Raw genomic sequence first — 20657 nt, forward strand, 5'->3', positions numbered from 1 at the left:
TCTGGGAGGCTTCTGCCTGCTGTCCCAGTGCACAGGGTTAACCCTGCAATCCCGACTGTGCTGTTACCTCAACCCTGACTATTAGATTTGCAACCCACCATTTGCTTCTTGTCTTTCCTCTTTAGGTTCTGCTGCCTTTTCCAGGCAGCCCTAAGATGTGGGTCAGACTATTTCCTGTCCCTCTGTGTGTAACCCCTTTGTGGTCTATACCACTGACCTGAGTCCAAGTAGCCATCAGACGGTTCTGTAAGTTGGCCAGCCTCAAGCTCGCATGGCTGAAAGCAGGACTACACTGATGGGCTGGAGGTCAGTGACTTGATATGGTTACCATAGTGACTGACACTCCTATTTGTTAGATTGATTGGGCCTAAAACCAGCTATTCAACCCTCCTGTGAAAAGCAGATAGGTTTAAACAATAGCAATAATCTTTGGTCTTTTATGTTTTATTATCTGTAGACTAACCACCTATTATTTACTCAGCACCAGTAAGAGAAGGGAATGGCAAGGAGGTTTTAGTTTCAGGTGTGGACTTTAATTGGTGGTGCACCTGGCAATGCTCTGTTGAGGAGGATTCTAAGCGTGGGTCCTGGTTTTGTGGTAAAGAGTATCATGATTGATTAATTATGCCTGCCAGGATGTAGAAAGAGTTGTTATAGCTTGCATGTCACATATGTCATCTGGGTATAAACAAAGACTGATGTCATTTATTTGTTGTCTTTACTCTCTTCATCTTTGTAATTAAAGGAGGTGGCCTTACACAATGAAAACTTTCTAACAGAAATTGTCTCAATACATTTAAAGCCTTGTGTTTATTAGTAGAAACTAAATCAGCGGTTCTCAACCTGTGGGTCGCGACCCCTTTGGGGGTTGAACGACCCTTTCACAGGGGTCGCCTAAGACCATTGGAAAACACATATATAATTACATATTGTTTTTGTGATTAATCACTATGCTTTAATTATGTTCAATTTGTAACAATGAAATTGGGGGTCACCACAACATGAGGAACTGTATTAAAGGGTCTCGGCATTAGGAAGGTTGAGAACCACTGAAAAAATATATATGAAGTAACAAATAAACCCTTTTTAAGTTTGAAAAAGATAAAAGGAGGTAGCTTTTAAAAAAAGAGTGTATGGATGTATTTTTGGATCTTCTAATAAGATCTTGGTTATAATAGTCCAAAGGTCAATAACCAAATTTGATAGGATTTCAATATGTAAATGAAAAAGGCAAGGCCACAGCCATTCTCCTTTCCATGTCAAATAAGAAGACATTTCCCAGGCTTTTCATTCTCTTTTAATTGCTTCATCCCTAGAAACAACCTGGATCTGAAATCATAGCATTGCTCTAAATCTTTCAGAGAACAGTACAGTTGTCATTATACGTATGCATTCAAACGAAAATACACATGGAGCAAATCTGAGGTAACTACCTAAAGAGTTCAGAAAAAATATCCTATAACCTGCTTTTTGTTTTAGAATTCAAGGCAGTACTTCCAAGGAAGGATACATATTCTTTACTCTTGCCGGAGTTAGTCAGATAATTGCTTTAATTTTCCATCCTACTTTGTGGGTATGGTCAAAGCTAATGAATGGCTTTTCACCTTTATTTATTAATTAAAAGAGAATGAAACCATATGTGAGGAAACCAAAACTCAAGATTCACTCTTTTTAACATTCAACATTAGCAACTTTGAGCTTCTAATGTTTTTTTTTTAAATAACTCATTTTAAAAAATATATATATCTTTATTGATTTCAGAGAGGAGGGACAGGGAGAGATAGAAACATCAATGATGAGAGCGAACCATTGATTGGTTGCCTCCTGCACGCCCCACACTGAGGATTGAACCTGAAACCCAGGCATGTGCCCTGACTGGGAATCGAACCATTACCTCCTGGTTCATAGGTCAACATTAATCACTAAGCCATGCCAGTCGGACTGACCCTCTACTGTTGAGAATAAAAGTGTGGAAGTCCTTAAAAAAAGCTCATCAGTATTTTGCTCCTTTATTTCCTTTTGCTTATTGTGGAGATAGTCATCTATGCTTTATTGTAGGTTTTGAATTTTTTAGTTCATTACTTCTGATATCAAAGAAGGAAATGGATATGAACTCCATCTTTCAAAATCTGATCACCTGTCATTTGCATTTTTATCTCTCTGTTTTAAGAATTTGATTCATCTTTTTTACTTCCCCCATAAATATGCTGAAGTGTGTTTTTTTTTTAATAAAAATTTGAATTGGTTCATTTATATTCAGTGAAACTACCATGCTCCCATATTTTATACTTTAGGTTATAAGCTAAATTTTACAAGACTAATCAATTTCCTCAAATCGGTGGAGTTATAATCCATGATAGTTTGAAGTGATGATTGGACTATATTTTTATAAAACTAGTTCTCTCCCTGTGGATTTATAAATACAACCCATTCCTGGAAAATCCAAAATTTCTCTTACTTGATGCCTGGATTTAATTAGCAGAGAATAACAATGTTCAAATGTATAGATCTGCTACTTTTTAAAAAATAGGCCTTGGAGATCAGAAATAAAAGGAAAGCAAAAAAATATATATCATTATAATGTATTCTGTATGCAAATATTCAATTTATTAACTATCTTTAAAGTCTAAACCCAGCACCACATTTTTTCAACATGTAAGGAGAAAGGTCAGAAATTTGTGTTATGAATTAAATGGCTGTACAGAGAAGTCCTTTTGAAATGAGGGCCACATTTCATAGCAATTTTAAAAATTCTTTATCAATTTCCAGAGCAGTTAAAACCTCTCATTTTTAATAGTAACTGCCACATATGAAATGGAGGAATGTTGGTGCCTCATAAATAAACACATGAAATATGTGAACTTGAGGTGCATGCATGCAACGGAGGAGCCTGGCAGCTGGGACACATTAATGATGCCAGAGGGGTCACCATTTGGGCATGTGCATATAAAACACATCTGCATGACTGGCCCTGCATCTGGATCACATCACCCACCTTCTCCCCACCCGCACATCATGGCAGGAGGATTGTCCTGACGGATCAGATGCTGCCCAATGGTACCATGTTTTTTCTTTTGCCATGCATTATGTATGAATCTGAAAATAATTGCAAATCAAGACAAAACAAAGATATCTTTTGTCTATTTGTACTGGATGGTGAATGGGTCACACAATAGGGAAGGGAGGGAGGGTGGGAGGAAGAAAGGAAGGAAGGGAAGAAGGAAGGAAGGAAAGTTATGTATGTATGTGATACTTATTTCCTTTGCACTGCAAATCCTAAACTACTATGCTTGCAGCCACGTGTACACGTGTCTGTGTGTACTTGTATGGGTGGGATGGAGGGAGAGCAGGGGGATGCTAGAGGTAAGCAGAAAATCGTCATGTACATAAATGACTCCAAGAATATTGTGCTATCAGTACAAAGGCAATGAAGGAAAGTGTGGGCATACATTGAATAAGTAAAATAACGGGATCGTGGCATATGAAGGATTCTTAGAAATCCACTAGGTCTAGATTTCTATCTTCAAATCAATCCAGACTGTTGATTTTGCTATTTAAACTGTTAAAGGAGCTTCTGTAGTATTACGTAAGTATGTGTATATTTGCACCTTGCCTCGTTTTAAAAAGCTGTGAACAGACCTAATGGTTTATTGGTATAGTACTATATTCTAGTGTTTCATAGCTATTAATAGGCAGGGAGCTTGTTTTAAATAGAGCAATGTTTCAATCTGTGGCTTAAGGATTTGCCAGTGTATTGAGACAAGTTAACAGTGTGTCTGAAACCCCAATTCTGTGTATGTAGTCATCAGGCCTTCCCCTGGTTTGAAGGGAAGGAGAAGGATTCTTTTTCGGCACCCTCCCCCCTATTTCCTGCAGATATGAAAAGTAGGAGACATAAAAGAAGGTAGAGAGGATGGTGTTGAATGAAATTTTATTTTTAATTGGATGTTGTTAAAAGCATTTGGAAATAATTTAATTCTGAGGCTCTGCCTATATCTAAACCATATCAGCTGGAAAGAGAAAAATTCAAATATCCAGATGCTTGCACTACGTTATGCTAAAAATATGAGTATTTGGAAACATCCAGGTATTTAGTTGTATCCCAAACCAAATAACAACATTCCATTTTCTATCTACTTTCTCTCGACACTTTTTGGCATCACTTAGGAACAGTTAATATTATGTTTTAAAACTTTGCTTTCTAAATAACCTGTTTCTTTTGCTTTATCATAATAAGCTGCTCTGATATTCACAGCTTCCACAGACCACAGAGCAGAATCTGAAGAGACAAATTAAATGATCTCTTCAGAAGATAAACCTATTTGTTAAAAGCTGTGTCTGAAAATGTTCGAGCTTTTTGGATTAGTCTCTCACCTCTGACGTACATGGTCCAAATTATGCATGAAATAATGTGAAAATACTACTTGATGTGCAATAAAAATGCCCTCAAAGTATAAATAAATGTATAAATAATAATTAGCGTACGAAGCTGTTCACACATATTATTGTGTGCACTTCCTACTTTTTAAAGTTTCCTCCCTTTGATTATCTGTAAACTCCCACTCCCACCATCTGCCACGGTTTACATAATTTTCACATCCCAGCATACAGACATATATAGCAGGATTGAAATTGTTAACCTATACCCTCCTGGGAAACAGTTTTATCCACTAGAGTACAGTGCTCGTGTGCAGCTCCTAGTGCCTTAATCCTACACAGACCCATCTCACTTCCAGAGGCACATGGAACAGCACCTTGACCCCCAGTGCCCTTCCGTGAGGTTGTTTCATCTACACTAATAAAAGAGAAACATGCAAATTGGCATCACTCCGCTACGCCCACCAGCCAATCAGATGAGTATACAAATTAGCCCAACAAAGATGGTGGTTAATTTGCATATGCAGTTGCGGAGCGAAGACTGAAGACAACATAGAAGGAAGCCCAGTGCTGCAGAAGGGAGCGAAGCTGCGGAGAAGCAAGTGGGGTGGCGGAGGCGGGAGGGAAGCAAGGGGGGCGGCGGAGGCAAGCTTCGCTCCCTTCTCTGCTTCACTCGGGCCGCAGGAAGCCCTATTCTTGCAGGAATCTTCCTGCAACAGGCTTCTAGTACATTTATAATGAAGTTAGATTCTGTTGTCACCATTTGCATTTCTCCCTGGGATCCCCAATCTCCTAAATGATCTTTAAAAATTTGCCTACCTTAAGGTCTGCTTCTTGTGCTGTATACAGTAGTTCGTTGGGATTTGACAAATGCATAAGGTCTTGTATCCAGTATTATACAGATCTATTTTAATGCCCTAAAATTCCTGTTTCACTTGTTTGTCCTTCCTCTTTACTCCCTGAACTACTGGCAACCACTGTCCAAAAAAAACCCAACCATCATTTTACTCTCTCTATGGTTTTGCATTTTTCAGAATCTATAATAATAAAAGGTAATATGCTAATTAGACTGGACGTCTTCTGGACGTCATTCCAGATGTCCTTCCTGACAAAGCCAGGGCTGGAGGGAAGCCAGCCCGGGTCCCAGGTGCTGGAGGGAAGTCGGTGCCGGCAGCCAGGGGAAGGAAGGCCTACTCTTGGACGGATTTTCGTGCATCAGGCCTCTAGTGGTATATAATTGGATTCATATAGTATGTGGCCTTTGTATTGGCTTGTTTCACCCAGGTTTCTCCATGTCTTTTCATGGCTTGATAGTGCATACCTTTTTATTATATACTAATATTTTATTGTATGGAGATATCATAGTTTGCTTATTTATTCATACTTGAAAGGTAGATGCTTAGATCACTGATTTTAGACCCTAATTTTCTTTTCTAATGTATACATCCAATGCTAGAAATTTCCCTCTAAGCACTGCTTTTGCTGCCTTTCACAAACTTTGATATGGTGTATTTTCATTTAGTTTTAATAATTTTTTAATTTCTCTTGAGTCCTCTTCTTTGACTCGTGTTATTTAGTATTGTGTTATTTAAAGTCCAAGTATTTGGGGATTTTTCTAGCTTTGTGTTACTGATTTCTAGTTTAGTTTTTGTGATCTGAGAGTATAAAATTTACTCTTGAACAGCTCAGGGCAGGAGTTAGGGGCACCATTGACAGGCGCCTGCCCCACCCATTGAAAATCTGCATATAACTTAAATCGGCCCTCTGAAATAAGTTCATTCCCAACCTAGGATCAAAGATTCTCTTTTCAGTCCACAGTTGTTTGAATCAACGCATGTGAAACCTGGGGGTGTGGAGGACTGACTGAATATTGATTTTTAAGAATCTGCATATAAGTGGATTTGTGCAGCTCAAACTTGTTTGTTCAAGGGTCAACTGTACTTTGTGTGATTTCTATTCTTTCAAGTTTGTTTTGGTGTGTTTTATGTCCTAGAATGCGGTCTATGTTGGTAAATGCGTCATGAGAGCCTGAGAAGAATGTGTGCTCTGTTGTTGCTGGATGACTCATTCTATAAGAGTTAATTAAAGTAAGTTGATCAATGGTACTGTTCAGGTCAACTATATCTTTACAATTTTCCTCCTGCTTGATCTATTGGTTATTGAAAGAGGGTGTTGAAATCTCCAAATGTAATTGTGGATTTGTCAATATCTCCTTGCAGTTCTATCAGTTTTTGCCTCATGTATTTTGATGCTCTGTTGTTAGGCACATATACAACAGGGGCAGGCTAGAAGGGCTCAATGGGGGGGGGGGGGGGGGGGGAAGGGACAACTGTAATACTTTCAGCAATAAGGATAAATTTTAAAAAAGAATTTCTGTGTCTTCTTGAATAACTGACCCTTGTATCATTGTGCAATGCCCCTCGTTATCCCTAATAGTTATCCTTGTTCTGAAGTCTGCTGTATCTGAAATTAATATAGCTTAATTCAGCTTTCTTTTATTAGTGCTATCATGACATATCTTTCTCCAAACATTTACTTTTAACATAACAGTGTTTTTATAGTATAAGTAAGTTTCTCCAGTAATTCTGTTAGGCATTTTTATTTTGCAGATAAGGAAACTATGTTTAAGACATATTTAAGAATCTTTGACATGAGAGCATAACTAATGAGGTTTAATTCTAGTCTCCTTCATTAAAAAAAACTCTGTAATGTAGAGGACGTTTATTTTAATTAACAAGACAATAGTGACATGACAGCAAATTGATACATGCTCTTTTAAATAAAAACCACCACCTCATCAAAAAAACAACAAAAAACTACCCAAGCCTTAGCTGGTTTGGCTTAGTGGATAAAGAGTTGGCCTGTGGACCCAAGGGTCCTGCGTTAATTCCTGTTAATTCCGGTCAAGGGCACATACCCTGGTTGCAGGCTCCTCCCCAGTTCGGGTCCTGGGCGGGGCTAGTGCAGGAGACAACCAATCCATGTGTTTCTCTCACATGGATGTTTCTAAATGTCTTTCCCTCTTCTGTTCTACCTAAACAAACAAACAAACCACCCAAGATTGCTCTTTCTATGTAAAATGTACAAAATTGCCTAAATTTAAGTGTTATACAGAACTCTAAAGAATTCCCTTAGGCCCTGTGCTACACAGAAAATAATCTTTATGATGGGTAAGAGGAAAATGAAATACTGGTCTAAGCCATGAGCACTTCATATGTCACAGGTGAGTCTTCTTATAAATGACCAGTCCAAGACCCAGAAGCAAGTAGAGTGACCATTGAGGACCTTCTCCCTTTGCAATGTTTTTTCACTTCGGCCACATTCAAGTCTAAACCATTGATCATCAAAATGTGGTCCCAGAACCATCTGGGAACTTGCTAGACTTGCAAATGATTGGGCACCTATTGAATCAGAAACTCAGGATGGGACCTGAGAATTTGATTTAATAATCCCTCTAGGTAATAGAGTGACACCCTAAGATTTGAGAACCACTGTTCTAAACATTGTAAGGTCTCAGGCCCAACAATGCCCAGGGGATGCCCCTGAGGCTGTGAGATGGCAATGGTCTGGTGGACATGCTCCAGTGGGATTGGTCTTTGAAAATGGGATTGTGCCCTATGTGGCTGTCAGTGCAGTGTTTGCATTAACAAGCTTTCATGAATATGCAAGCCATCAGTGCCAGAGTTTATTGCCAATGAAACAAAGTTAGACAGCCTCACCTTTTGTTTCTGGAATTCCTAATTCTCCTTTCCTGGGCCAGTGGCAGAAGTTGTTCATGCACAAAAGGAAAATTGGCTTCCTTAAACCAGGGCTTCTCAACCTTGGCACTATGGACGTTTCTTCTGTTGTAAGGAGCTGTCCTCTGCATGTTGAGCAGCATCCCTGGCCTCTACCTTCTAGATGCCAGTAGCATCCCCCAGCCCCTCCCACTAAGGATAAAAAATGTTTCCAGATATTGCCAAATGTCTCCTGGGGCCAAAATTGTACCCAGTTGAGAATCACTGACTTCAACAAACCATTTTCTTCAAAGTGGAAAAAAAAGAAAAAAAAAAGGAGGGATGTGGCCGCAAGAGGAGCAGGCTTCCAGCAGCCACCAGGGTGACTTACGTTGTAGGACCGGCCGTGCCTCTGTCTCCACTGCACCAGCACTATCTGGGCGATGATCAGGGTGGAGAGGAAGATCAAGATCATCTCCACGTGCATGGACTCGTGGCCCCGGTGCATCTTGTACATCTTCTCCTGCTGCAGGCTGGAACCGGCAAATGAGGTCATCTGCAAAAGTCCTCAACCTTTGCACATTTAGCAAAAAAAAACCAGGCTGGGCCCATAAGAAGCAATTAGGGATTTCAAATGTAAGGGGTTTTAAGCTTTGACTGCAAAGTTTTCCTAAATTTTCTTGGTTCCTCCCTTTCTCCCAGGCTTGGGGAAGAGGCAGTTGAGAGGAGGAGGCCGAACTTATTAGTATCAGCAAAGCCAATTCCTCTCAGCCCTTAGTTTTTCCATGTGTATTGACTTCAGCCTTGTCCTTTCAAGTTAAGTTATGGGGGGAAAACATGGGTCCTGGAAAGGCCTGGGTTCCAGTCCTTGATTGGCCAGTTTACCACCATATATAGTCTTTCATAAGTCACTTATGGTCTCTGAACCTCAGTTTCCTCATTTGCAAATTTAAAATAATGATCTGTCTGTACCTCAGAATTGTTCTAAAATTGCAAAGAACATATGTTATTTTATTTGTCAACAATAATAATAATAATAATAATAATTAGGTTAAATCATGATGGCTGAATGTTCAGGTTTTCAGTTGGACTCTTGGTTTTGCACACTGGTAGAGAAAACCACTAAGGTGGTGTCATCTGGCTTAACTATAGCAGAAGTGGCTTTGAAGAAAGCCGAGAGCAGTGGTTCTTGACCTTGGCTGTAAGTTAAAAATCGCAGTGCCCAAGCTGTACCCCAGATCAATTAAATGAATTAAGTGATCACTCAATAATCATACCAATTAAAAACACCATTGCTGGGTATAATGGGCTGAATTGTGTCTCCCCACCTCTAACCCCAAATTCATATGTTGAAGTCCTATTCCTCAGTGCCTCAGAATGAGACTGTATTTGGAGACAGGGATTTTAAAGAGGTAATTAAGGTAAAAGGAGGTCATATGGGTGGGCCCTAACCTAATCGGACTCATGATTAGGACACAAACTCACACAGAGGGAAGACACAGTGAGAAGGCGGCCATCCACAAGATAGGGAGAGAGGCCTCAGAAGAAACCAAAAGTCATGGACACCTTGATCTTGGACTTCTAGCCTCTAGAACTGTGAGAAAATAAATTTCTGTTGTTTAAGCCTCTCAGGCTGTGGCATTTTGTTATGATAACACTGGGAAACTGATCACAGATTTCTAGATGGTGATCTAGGCACCAGTAATTTTTAAAGTTCCCCACCAATGTAATTTTAAGATATAGTCAACATTGAGAACCACTGGCCTGAGGAAGAAAGAGCAGTCCAGGTCAAGATTAGGGAAGAAGGGAAATTATGAACATTGCCAGCCAATAACTTTATAAATATTGTTTGGCATTGATTTCATCTCCAGTGAAGCACCATCAGTCACAAAAATTTCTTAAAGTTTCCACTTATGGCTGGTTACAGTGTGCATTTAGTTAAGGTACCAGTCAGAAAACACTGCAGAATGATCTTCTGTGTCACACGATAGTGACCTTTTAAAGGTACTTGTTGGATATGTGGGTTGGGTTCTTCCCTTTACAAGTGTTTCTACAGTACTATATAGAGCACTGCAGTGCCTCAGAAAAGGGTCCCATTCAAATCCCAGGGGTGCCCCCTGCTGGAGAATGTGCAGAAATCAATCCACAGAGCCTAGTAAATAAATATACTTACTTTGAGTTCAGCTTATTTGAGATGGAATCTTAGGGTATTAATGTTAGAAAATACCAAAGATGTACTGAAACCATTTATTTATCAAACTAAAACACTACAGTTTATTTCAGGTAAACATCCTGAGTAAGATCACATGGCTATTAGTCTCTGTGTTGAAGCTGAGCTTAGGAGACAAGAATGGTTTTTAGAAGCTCATTAAAAAAGATGCTCATTCCTCTGAAGAAATGGGAAGTGAAAAAAAAAATAAAAGAGTACAAGAACTTAGTAATAGTTTTTACAGCCCCAAGTTCAAAATAGCTATCTAATATTCTACGTAATGAATAATTTTTCAATTTAGGCCATATAGATAGAAGAATAAATCTCTCATCAGCCTAAAATAGGACTTGCATAGATATCAAACAAAATATGCTTTCTGAAATTAATCTATTTCATATATATACATATATACATATATATACATATATACATACATATATATAATGAAAATGCATGTCAAATAGCTAACCAATGTGGAAATACTGTGGGAAGTATAAAGTGGTATACAAATGTAGTATTTCCTATTTTGATTAGGAATACATTCCTGATTGATTACCATAAAGCAAAAAAGGAGGGACTTTTCACTTTTACTTCATTTCATGTGGTGACAGGTAGCAGAACACAGGGGAAGCAGCATATGAAGAAAACCAGATGTATCTTGTGCCCAAAATAAATACTGAGTTGGCACTGCCTGACTTTGAAGGACATACAAATCCAGCTTTGTGTGGTGGCACAGAGCACACTGTGCATGCATGGCTATGCTAACTCACCTTCTCTATCCTAGGAAATTTACAGATAAAATGATGGCTTCATTTAATTTCTCAGGCAGTTAAGATGGAAATCTACTTTTTAGTGTTACAGCAATAAAAAATATACTGATCACTTACTTCCACTCATCATCCGCAGAAAGCTTTGTGTGAGAAATCTGAAAAACAAAATGAGCCAGAATAATTTAGGATGAAAGCTCCAATAAAATGTTTGCTTACTAACTAAAACACACACACACACACACACACACACACACACCCCAAAACAGAAATCAGGTCACTATTAATAAATATTTGAGAACCCCACGAGGTGCCATTCAATCAAGGTTGCAGAGTGGCCTCCTAATAAGCAGTATCACCCTGGCTTCTGGGATACAATGTATAAATCCAAGAACCCCCCAGAAAACATGTTCTGTTGGTGTCTCAGTTGGTGCCAGTGAGTAAATATCATCTCTAAGTTCAAGGTTTTAGAGACAGATCTGACCAGAGGCTCTACTTGTTTGGAGCATTTTTGTGTCCATCCGCTAATGTAATTTCACTGAAGGCCTGGCCCCAGGGAAGGGGGTAATGTAGCCATGGCCTTGCAGGCTGAGCTGGAGCGCACAGAGACCATCCTCGGGAAGTGCTTGTGGACGACCTGCAGTGCACCCACGTGCCGCCTTCCCTGGGTCACTGCTAATGCACTATATTGGGCCACTTGAAAGCTAAATGCCAAGCATTATGCAGTCACCCAGGAGTCTGGTTAAAATGTAGGTTTTAATTCAGGAGGTCTGGGGTGGGGACCAAGACTCTGCATTCCTCTCTCTCTCTCTCTCTCTCTCTCTCTCTGAAAAAGAGGGCTAAGGGACAGCCTTGATTGCCTGCCTCATTAGCCTTTTATTGTAACAGCCGTTTGAGATAAAGTTTATCTTTAAGATATAATCAGTAGGGGAAGTAATCTTGGGAGGACACGTGTTCGTAGTGTCCTTTGCATTTCTTTTTTTAAAAATAATTATTCATGGATTGATTTCTAGAGAAAGAAAAAGGGAGAGAGAGGGAGGGAGGGATAGAGAGAAACATTGATTTGTTGTTCCATTTATTTATGCACTCATTGGTTGATTCTTGTATGTGTCCAGGGATCGAAACTGAAACTTTGGTGTGTTGGGATGATGCTCTAATCAACTGAGCTACCCAGCCAGGGCAACTTCTAATTGTCGTCCATGTGATGCATTGACTGTTGGTTGGTGGATCACCAGAGCTTTGCTCTTGGGAAAAACTGAGTCCCTCCTAGGGCCAAGTTAACAGAGGGTCCATGTCTCCTGAGGGCAGAGGACAGGGCAGTGATATCAAACATCAGCAGTAAAGGTGACTCTGCCAGTCTTCTGCACCTCCTGGTGTGCAGTTTTCCATCTATAACCTCCTCTGGATGGTCTGGGTTTGAAACCAGCAAGGAAGCCCATGGAATCCCAAATGCGTAGTGTGGTCCAAAGGCCAACCACAACCTAGCTCTCCCTTATCTTTTACTACAAACCTTTGTGAACCCTACATTTCTATAGAGTCGTAGTGCATATCACCCGCCCCTGCCTTCCCCATGATCACTCCCCAACATTTTAATCACCTCCAAGCAATTTGGTCTGCAGTTCCCTCCATCTAGAATCCTCACTCCCTCATCACCCACGTGGCCAGGTCTCATCCACCCTCCAAGGCCCAGCTCACATGCCACGCCCCCCATCAGCATTGCCCATCCCCCACCCCCCTGCCAGGAACAATCCCTTGCTCCTTAGAAATCCTACAAAGCCTCACTTGAACCTGTTTTGGGGACAATTATCTCTTCCTACCGCGTTTTAACCAGCCCTTGGGTGATTCTGAGGCACGCTCTAGTTTGAGAACCAGAGAGTCAAGCGTGATGTGCACCCGTCATCCCTCAAGCTGTCCTCCTGAAGGGGAGGAAGAGGAAGAGAAATGGAGAGGAATTGGGCTTCCTGGGGTGGAGTGGGATCAGGCGACTGCACCAGCGTCTTCCCTTGGGTCCCCGCCCCTCCATCCGTGGCCCATTCACACCGCGAGGGGGCGGGGAGCTTGTAGACCGGTCAGCGCGGCCTCCCAGCCCCCGGGGGAGCCTGGGGACCCTGATGCGGAGTCCCTTCCGCCTGGGCCCCGCGCCCGGTACCTGATCGCGCTGGGGGGGCGCCTCCAGCACCGCGCCCGCCTTGCGCTCCGCCCCCGCGGCCATGCCTCCGCAGCCAGCACCCACTCCGAGGGTCTCCGCGAGTCCGCAGGGGACGCCCTTCGGACGCCGGAGCCGCGGGCTGGAGCCGAGCCTGAGGCTGCGGATCGGCGGCCCCGCCCCGGGCTGTGCGGCACCCGGTCCCCGCGCGGGGAGCCTCCCGGCGCGCCCGCCCCTTCGCCCTGCGCCCCGCTCTGGCGTCCTCCAGAGGAGGGGAGCTGGAGATGGCCACCGCCAGCACGACTGGGGCGACCCTGTGGGTCTAGGGCCCCTCCGCAGTGGGGCGGGTGCCAGCCATCGTCGCTAATAAAATGTCCTGGCGCTGGGCGGGAACACGCGTTTTTGTTACCAGGTGACGGGAAATGGAGGACGGCCTATAAATCTGGTGGTGGGCATGGGGAGGACACTTCGAGATTTGGGAGAGCGAAATGCCCCCTCGGAGTCCTGGATTGCAATAAATGTGACTCTTTAATTCGACTAATGGTTGGATCTTGCAGAAATCCTCTATTGTTTTGCAAATGATCTTTTTCAAGAAACTCTTTTTCAATTCACTCCTTTCCTCTTTTCTCATGTCTTTTAAACATTTACAAATAAAATGTGTATTTGAGCCTAAGCCAGTGATGGCAAACCTTTTGAGCTCGGCGTGTCAGCATTTTAAAAACCCTAACTTAACTCTGGTGCCGTGTCACATATAGAAATTTTTTGATATTTGCAACCATAGTAAAAAAAAAAAAAAGATGCATATTTTTGATATTTATTTTATATATTTAATTGCCATTCAACCAAGGAGAATCAACCAAAACAATGAGTTTGCGTGTCACCTCTGGCACTCGTGTCATAGGTTTGCCATCACTGGCAAATACACTAAGCAATACAGCGAAAACGGGTGATTAAGAATGTCTTCAACCAGGTGCAGTGCTGGTCACCTGGATTAGGGTGGTGGACGGAGAGAGTCTAGACCAGCCGCGGGCCGGATCCGGCCCATTTGAAATGAATAAAACTAAAAAAAAAAAAAAAAAGACCGTACCCTTTTATGTAATGATGTTTACTTTGAATTTATATTAGTTCACACAAACACTCCATCCATGCTTTTGTTCCGGCCCTCCGGTCCAGTTTAAGAACCCATTGTGGCCCTCGAGTCAAAAAGTTTGCCCACCCCTGGTCTAGACAACTGGTGCGAACTCCCCTCTGTCAAAGGGATGGCCGTAGCAGATTCCATCTAAATGGGGGTGTGCATGTGTGTTGTGTGCGTGTGTGTGTGTGTGTGTGTGTGAGAGAGAGAGAGAGAGAGAGAGAGAGAGAGAGAGAGAGAGAAATGCAAACCATCCAGGCAATGCGGACATCCAAGAGCTTGTCTGATCTCAGAGACCAGTATGAAAGAGGTACCAAAACTTTCTGCACGTCAGTGTTTCTTGAGGTCAGGGGCAGACTGATTCATAGGGTCATCATTCCTAAAAGGAGAGGGACCCTGAACTCAGGACCTACTGAAGTATGGTAGCAACCATCTCAGGTAGAAACTATAGTTTAACTTTAACCCTGCTGTTTGGCTTCTGTACTTATTTGTTTAACAATAGAAAAGTTTGATTTTCTGAATTGTATAAATCATCCCATTCGATTGAATGCCTTATTGACTATAATGTGAATATCCATTGATTGTGATCTTACTGGTTATCGAAGCACATTCTTCTGTACCTGGGAAACAGGACAGCACAATTATCCTAAATTGTCTCAGTGGCCACAGATAATGCGTTCCGGTTGACTCAGTGGTCCCAAGACCAGGACAGCACAATTACTCTAAATTGCCTAGATGGCTATAGATAATGTGTTCCTGTCAACCCAGCGGTCCCAGATAATGTGTTTCTGTCAACTCAGTGATCCGGAGACCCAAAACTATAATTAACATGCTTAATTCTGCTTCTGTAAACTGCTTTTTTGCGAACCAGGTTCCTCATTCCAAACCCTGGGATGTAATCAATACCTTTGTGATCTTTGCCTATAAATCTGGTGGTGGGCATGGGGAGGACACTTCGAGATTTGGGAGAGCAAAATGCCCCCTCGGAGTCCTGGATTGCAATAAATGTGACTCTTTAATTCAACTTCTTGAGGCGTCCTTCTGTGATTCGCAGGGTACATTACAACACTACCTTGACTGATGAAATGGCTGCATAGAGATAACGAGGCTAACTCCCTTTTCAGTCAATCCCCTGCAGCCCTCTCCCAGAGCCCTTTCAGACACTAGCCTCTTAGACAGAAATTGTACAAGCCGGTCTGATGCCTAACTGCCAGGGTTCCTGACTACGTTTCCTGGCCCCCAGCTTCACTGGGTAGCCCTTCCACCTTCCTTTCACTAAATCTGCCTTTGCTCAACTACTAGTTCTTAAGACTGAAGGATACTCAACTTTATTGTTTATCTTGTTCTTTAATTATTAGTACTGTACTGCTGGGGTACATCCCCAGCAAGTCCAGGGGTCCCCAAAGGTGTGGACGGAGTCGGCAAAGAAGGAATGACACAGAGACAGCCTTCAGTTGATCAGCAGCCTAGTCAGGACCTCTAGCCAGGATCTCCAGCCAAGTTCTGGTCAGGATCTCCAGCGAAGTTCTGGTGTTAGGTTCTCCAGCCAGGTTCTATCCAGGTTCTCCCGCCATGTTCTGTCTAGGTTCCCCAGTCAGGTTCTGTAGCCAGGTTCTGTCCAGGATCTTTTGCCATGTTCTCTCACTAGGTTCTGTCTCTAGGTTCTGTGCCTAGGTTCTGTGCCTAGGTTCTGTGCCTAGGTTCTGTCCCTAGGTTCTGTCTCTAGGTTCTTCAGCCAGGTTCTCTCGCTAGGTTCTGTTTCTAGGTTCTGTGTTCTGTCATCTTGTTACATCTGTATTATACCAGTTGATTTTAATCCTGTCAATTTCTATTCCAAAGCTTAGGCTGTTTCTTATCTCCATTCCAGGGAGTAAAGATTATGTAGCTTAAGCGTGATTGTTCTTAGTTAAAGTGATTAACTACCCGCCTGGCACTTAGTTAAGGGATTTTATTCCCTCCCTAACTTCAGGGAAAAATCCCTACCTGGGGAAACAACCTTTCTCGGAGAGGTGACCTTGGTTAAAACACATAGCACTAAGGGGAGCAAACATATTAAGAACAGTATGCTATATACGCCAGGTCCCTTGAAACATATGCTGTGCAGATGTTTCTTCCCTGCAGTGACTGTGTCAAGCAGCAAGGATGGACCGGCTCCCGGCACTGTACCATTATTGACCTCTACTCTTTTTCTTCTCCTCTTTTAATCCTCATCCAAGAATATATTTTTATTGATATTTTGAACAGAGAGAAAGGGGTGGGGAGAGAGAGAGAGAGAAACACATGGATGTGAGAGAGAAACATCCATTGATTGCCTCCCGTACGCACCCCGACTGGGGATCGAACCTGCAACCTAAGTATGTGTCTTGACCGTGAATCAAACTCACCACCTTTACTGTATGGGATGACACTCCAACAAAATGAGCCAGTGCAACCTCTACGCTTTTTTTGGCTAAAGTGTGCAGTGTTTAGCTCTATTATGGTTACATGGAGTTTTGTGAGCTAGCGTGTGGCCCTAATCACCATTTATAACATCTCCTTCTTGGGAAAGTAAATTCTGCCTTTCAAACCACAGCCTTCCAAATGCACATTTGGAACACAATCCATTTGTGAGCTGGGAACTCTATATTAATGTCTCTTGGCCCAGGGCAGCCCCACGACTAAATGACATGTGGTTTAAGGTTCATGTAACAGCCAGTTCATTTAAATAATGTTAGCTGGAGCTCAGCTTTCGGGTTCTCAGGTTTCTGGTTAATTTGAAATAGAGGAGGCAGCGGGTCCCAGTGCTCAGACAACAGTGTGGATGGGGCTCCCTGCTCCCTATAGAGAGGTGGCACATTTCGCTTTTCATGGGTTATCCTGCAGGTTTTAGGACCGAGCCTCTTCCGAGGGAAAGCTTTTCAGTTCTATTGAACAACTGATCTTGAAAGAAGAACTGCTTTTAAAAACCAACTATACTTTCATGCCTGGGAGTTCAGCTGGGGTCATTCTGGTTTATTGAGCACAGAGGCCCCCTCAGCAGGAGGGAAACCACATTTCAATCCTCTGTGGGGCCCCTTCCTCTCCCCTCCTCTATTTGTTTTTCTTTTCCGGTGCCTCCTCGAAGAAGTCTCATCTTTACCAAGGTACACAGCCTGTCCCAGGCAAGCCAGGCTTTGCTGTCATAACTGTAAAGAGTTAATATTGATTAAATACCCACAGTGCCTGGCTCCGCACTTTATGTGTCTGATATCATTTAATCCTCAAAATGACGCCTGGTGACAGGTATCGCCGCCCAGCATTTTACAGATGAAGACGTTTAAGTGAGAAGAGGTTAACTGTTTCAATCTAAGAATGCATAGCAGTGCCACTGCTCCCTGAGCCCTGGCTTGTGTGGGAGGCCCACTGCTTCACGGGGGGGGGGCGCCCCCAGGAAAGCCTGTCCTGATATGGAAGTTGTCATTTCTAGTTAAGACCAAGGACTTGCCACCATGATGGCTACACCTCAGGTTCATTGCAAAGATCACACTGCACCTCTGCCCCACAAAAGTCACAATCTCATGACAGAAAAAACTAATGTTTCTATTTTCTCTTGACTTTAGATATGTGTTCTACTTGAGGGCTTGAAACAAGATAAGTTATAGAAGCAACACCAAAGGACAAGGTTAATTTTTCCTAGATTTTAAAGCCTTCTGATGTATACTTCTGGCCCTACTTATGCTCCCTACCTGTGGGACTAGCTAACACTTGTTATAGTGCCTACTAAGGCCAGGCATTTTATATATTTTGAATCCTCAAAGCCACCTGGTGCATTAGGTGTGCTATTATTATCATCCTCATTCACAGTTAAGGACAAATAAGGACTCGGGCCATCCCCCTGCTTATGACAGTCCTGGTCTCTCACCAGGCTGTCCCAGATCCCCAGTGGGAATACATTTCTCTCAACCCTTTGCTCTCATAGCCTTCTGCATCTGCCTCTGTTCCAGGCTGCTTTCTGTTCCAGGTGTTGGTACATATGTCTTTATCAGCCACCAATTGCAAATGCTTGGGGAGCAGAGACCCTATTCTAACCATCTTTATTCCACCACTGCCTCTAGCACAATGCCTGGCCTGGAGCCCAATGGAATTGGTGGTGTGTTCACATCTCCAGGTCATCATGCTTTTGCCCCAGGCCTCTCACTGCCTCACAGAGGGAGAGTGAGGATGGGTGGCTTCCCCTACCCACGGTCGGCAAACTGCGGCTTGCGAGCCACATGCGGCTCTTTGGCCCCTTGAGTGTGGCTCTTCCTAAGCCTTAGGAGTACCCTAATTAAGTTAATAACAATGTACCTACCTATATAGTTTAAGTTTAAAAATTTTGGCTCGCAAAAGAAATTCCAATGGTTGTACTGTTGATATTTGGCTCTGTTGACTAATGAGTTTGCCGACCACTGCCCTAGTCCATGGCCTGCAGAGGTTCCTCCAGGAAGGACAGAGGGCTATTGTCTCTGTGGCTACAGACCTTCCCATTCTACCCATTATAGGCCCATTGAGAACTCTGCACATCCATATGGACAAATAAGAGGCCTAAATTGTTCTCTTAACATTTTTTATGCAGTTCAGAATGTGCATGCTCTACCACTTGTTTTATAACGTGATGTCGTTAATCAGGACGGGGTCATATTTTTGCCATCATTTAAAGATGCTGAGATGTGGCTGGGAGAAGAAAGCAGTGGGAAGGGTAAGGGCCAAATCTGTTCCATTCTACCTGTTATCTTAATCCTTGTGTCGAATGAACATTGATTTTGGTGTTTAGTCACACAATTCTAAAAGTATGTGGCTTGCGTGAGTGCTAGAGATATCATTTTTGTAATTTATTCTATAAACACAGTGCTCCTAGCACATCATGTATAGTTGGAATAGTGCATACATGAAAATAAAACACATATTTACATTATTTCAGATGATCAGACAAATGGAATATCAGTGTGTTGGATTGTTGTTGATGTCACCTTTCTTTGGAAAGGGTGTTCATTATTCTAAGTTACTGAATGGTTATAAGCAAAAATTTTGTGCCGGCCATGTCGAATTATGACTATTTATAAAAATTTAATATCTTGGCATAAAATTACTTATGTTTTTATAGGAAACACATTTTGCTGTGTCTCCAAAGAAGGGAAGTTTTAGAAGACTCCCTGGATAGGATAGTGGGCAATTTAAGGAATAGACACTACTAGTTTAAGATTTTCCCAAAGATCTTATGGGTACCAGTCAAAGTGGCTATAGTTTTGGGGGCAAATTTAAGTGAACAACTCAAAGGAAGTTTTGTCCTGTTATAAATGTGTAGCATGTGTGGTCTCGGTGCGTGGCAAGACTTGAATCCGGGTCCTGCCTCTACTACTGACTCTCTAAGTATTTTTGAGAGGGTCTCTATTTTCAACTCTTAGTAGCTGTTGTGTCCATATTCTAAGTGTATATTTAAGGCATTATTAGTAGTGGAATGAGAATGAAAAAATTTTTGGTAATGTGTCCTCTTGGTGAAGAATCACCAAAGAGCCAAAACCGGTTTGGCTCAGTGGATAGAGCGTCGGCCTGCGGACTGAAGGGTCCCAGGTTCGATTCCGGTCAAGGGCATGTACCTGGGTTGCAGGCACATCCCCAGTGGGAGATGTGCAGGAGGCAGCTGGTCGATGTTTCTCTCTCATCGATGTTTCTAGCTCTCTATCTCTCTCCCTTCCTCTCTGTAAAAAATCAATAAAATATATTTAAAAAAAAAAAAAAAAAAAAAGAATCACCAAAGAAAATGGTCAGAGCTGGTAACCTGAACATGAGAAACTTGATTTTTTTTACTGGGCTTGGGTGGGTTAATTATCTTTGCTTTTTAAATGGCCTGAGAAATGGAAAGGACACCAGCCACTAAGTACCAGTAAGAGCTATTCATAAAAGGAAGATAAGGTTGTGGAAGGTGAAGTTAAATTTGTTTGAATGCATGTTGATTTTGAGACATCTCTGGACATGCAGACGGAGATGTCCACAGAGACTAACCAAAGCTCGGGGGGAAAGTTAGAGATAGAGACAGAGATTTGGTGTTTGACAGTGGTGAACTCTACAGGAGTGAAGAACATTGTCCTGGAAGTCTGCAATGTGAGAAAAGGAGGAGGTCCAGCATTTGGTTGATAGTCCAGACAATAAGATTTAGAATCAAACAAATTTGGCTGCAAGTCTCAGAACACATTCACTATGTGACCTCGAGCCTTGGGACATCTGCCTTCCCCCCACCCCAATAACAGACTTGAGATACAATTCACATACCATACAATTCACCATTTTAAAGTGTATAATTCAGTCGCTTTCA

General features: G+C 42.3%; 1 protein-coding gene across 3 annotated transcripts in view; it reads right to left on the reverse strand.

The window, feature by feature from the left end:
* RNF175 (ring finger protein 175) overlaps positions 1-13369 on the reverse strand; it is a 35355-nt gene extending 21986 nt beyond the window's left edge. For all 3 annotated transcript variants that reach the window (XM_070415348.1, XM_070415350.1, XM_070415347.1), the window contains exons 1-3: positions 13219-13369; positions 11190-11227; positions 8485-8626 (exon numbers count right to left, since the gene is read on the reverse strand). In XM_070415348.1, coding sequence (XP_070271449.1) covers positions 8485-8626; positions 11190-11227; positions 13219-13281 — 243 coding nt within the window. In that variant the 5' untranslated portion in view covers positions 13282-13369. The remainder of the gene's footprint in view (positions 1-8484; positions 8627-11189; positions 11228-13218) is intronic.
* Between the last annotated feature and the right edge of the window lie 7288 nt (positions 13370-20657).

Source organism: Myotis yumanensis, unplaced genomic scaffold (assembly GCF_028538775.1).
Source record: "Myotis yumanensis isolate MYYU_CA2020_CCGP unplaced genomic scaffold, mMyoYum1.0.hap1 SCAF_5, whole genome shotgun sequence".
Lineage (NCBI taxonomy): Eukaryota > Metazoa > Chordata > Mammalia > Chiroptera > Vespertilionidae > Myotis > Myotis yumanensis.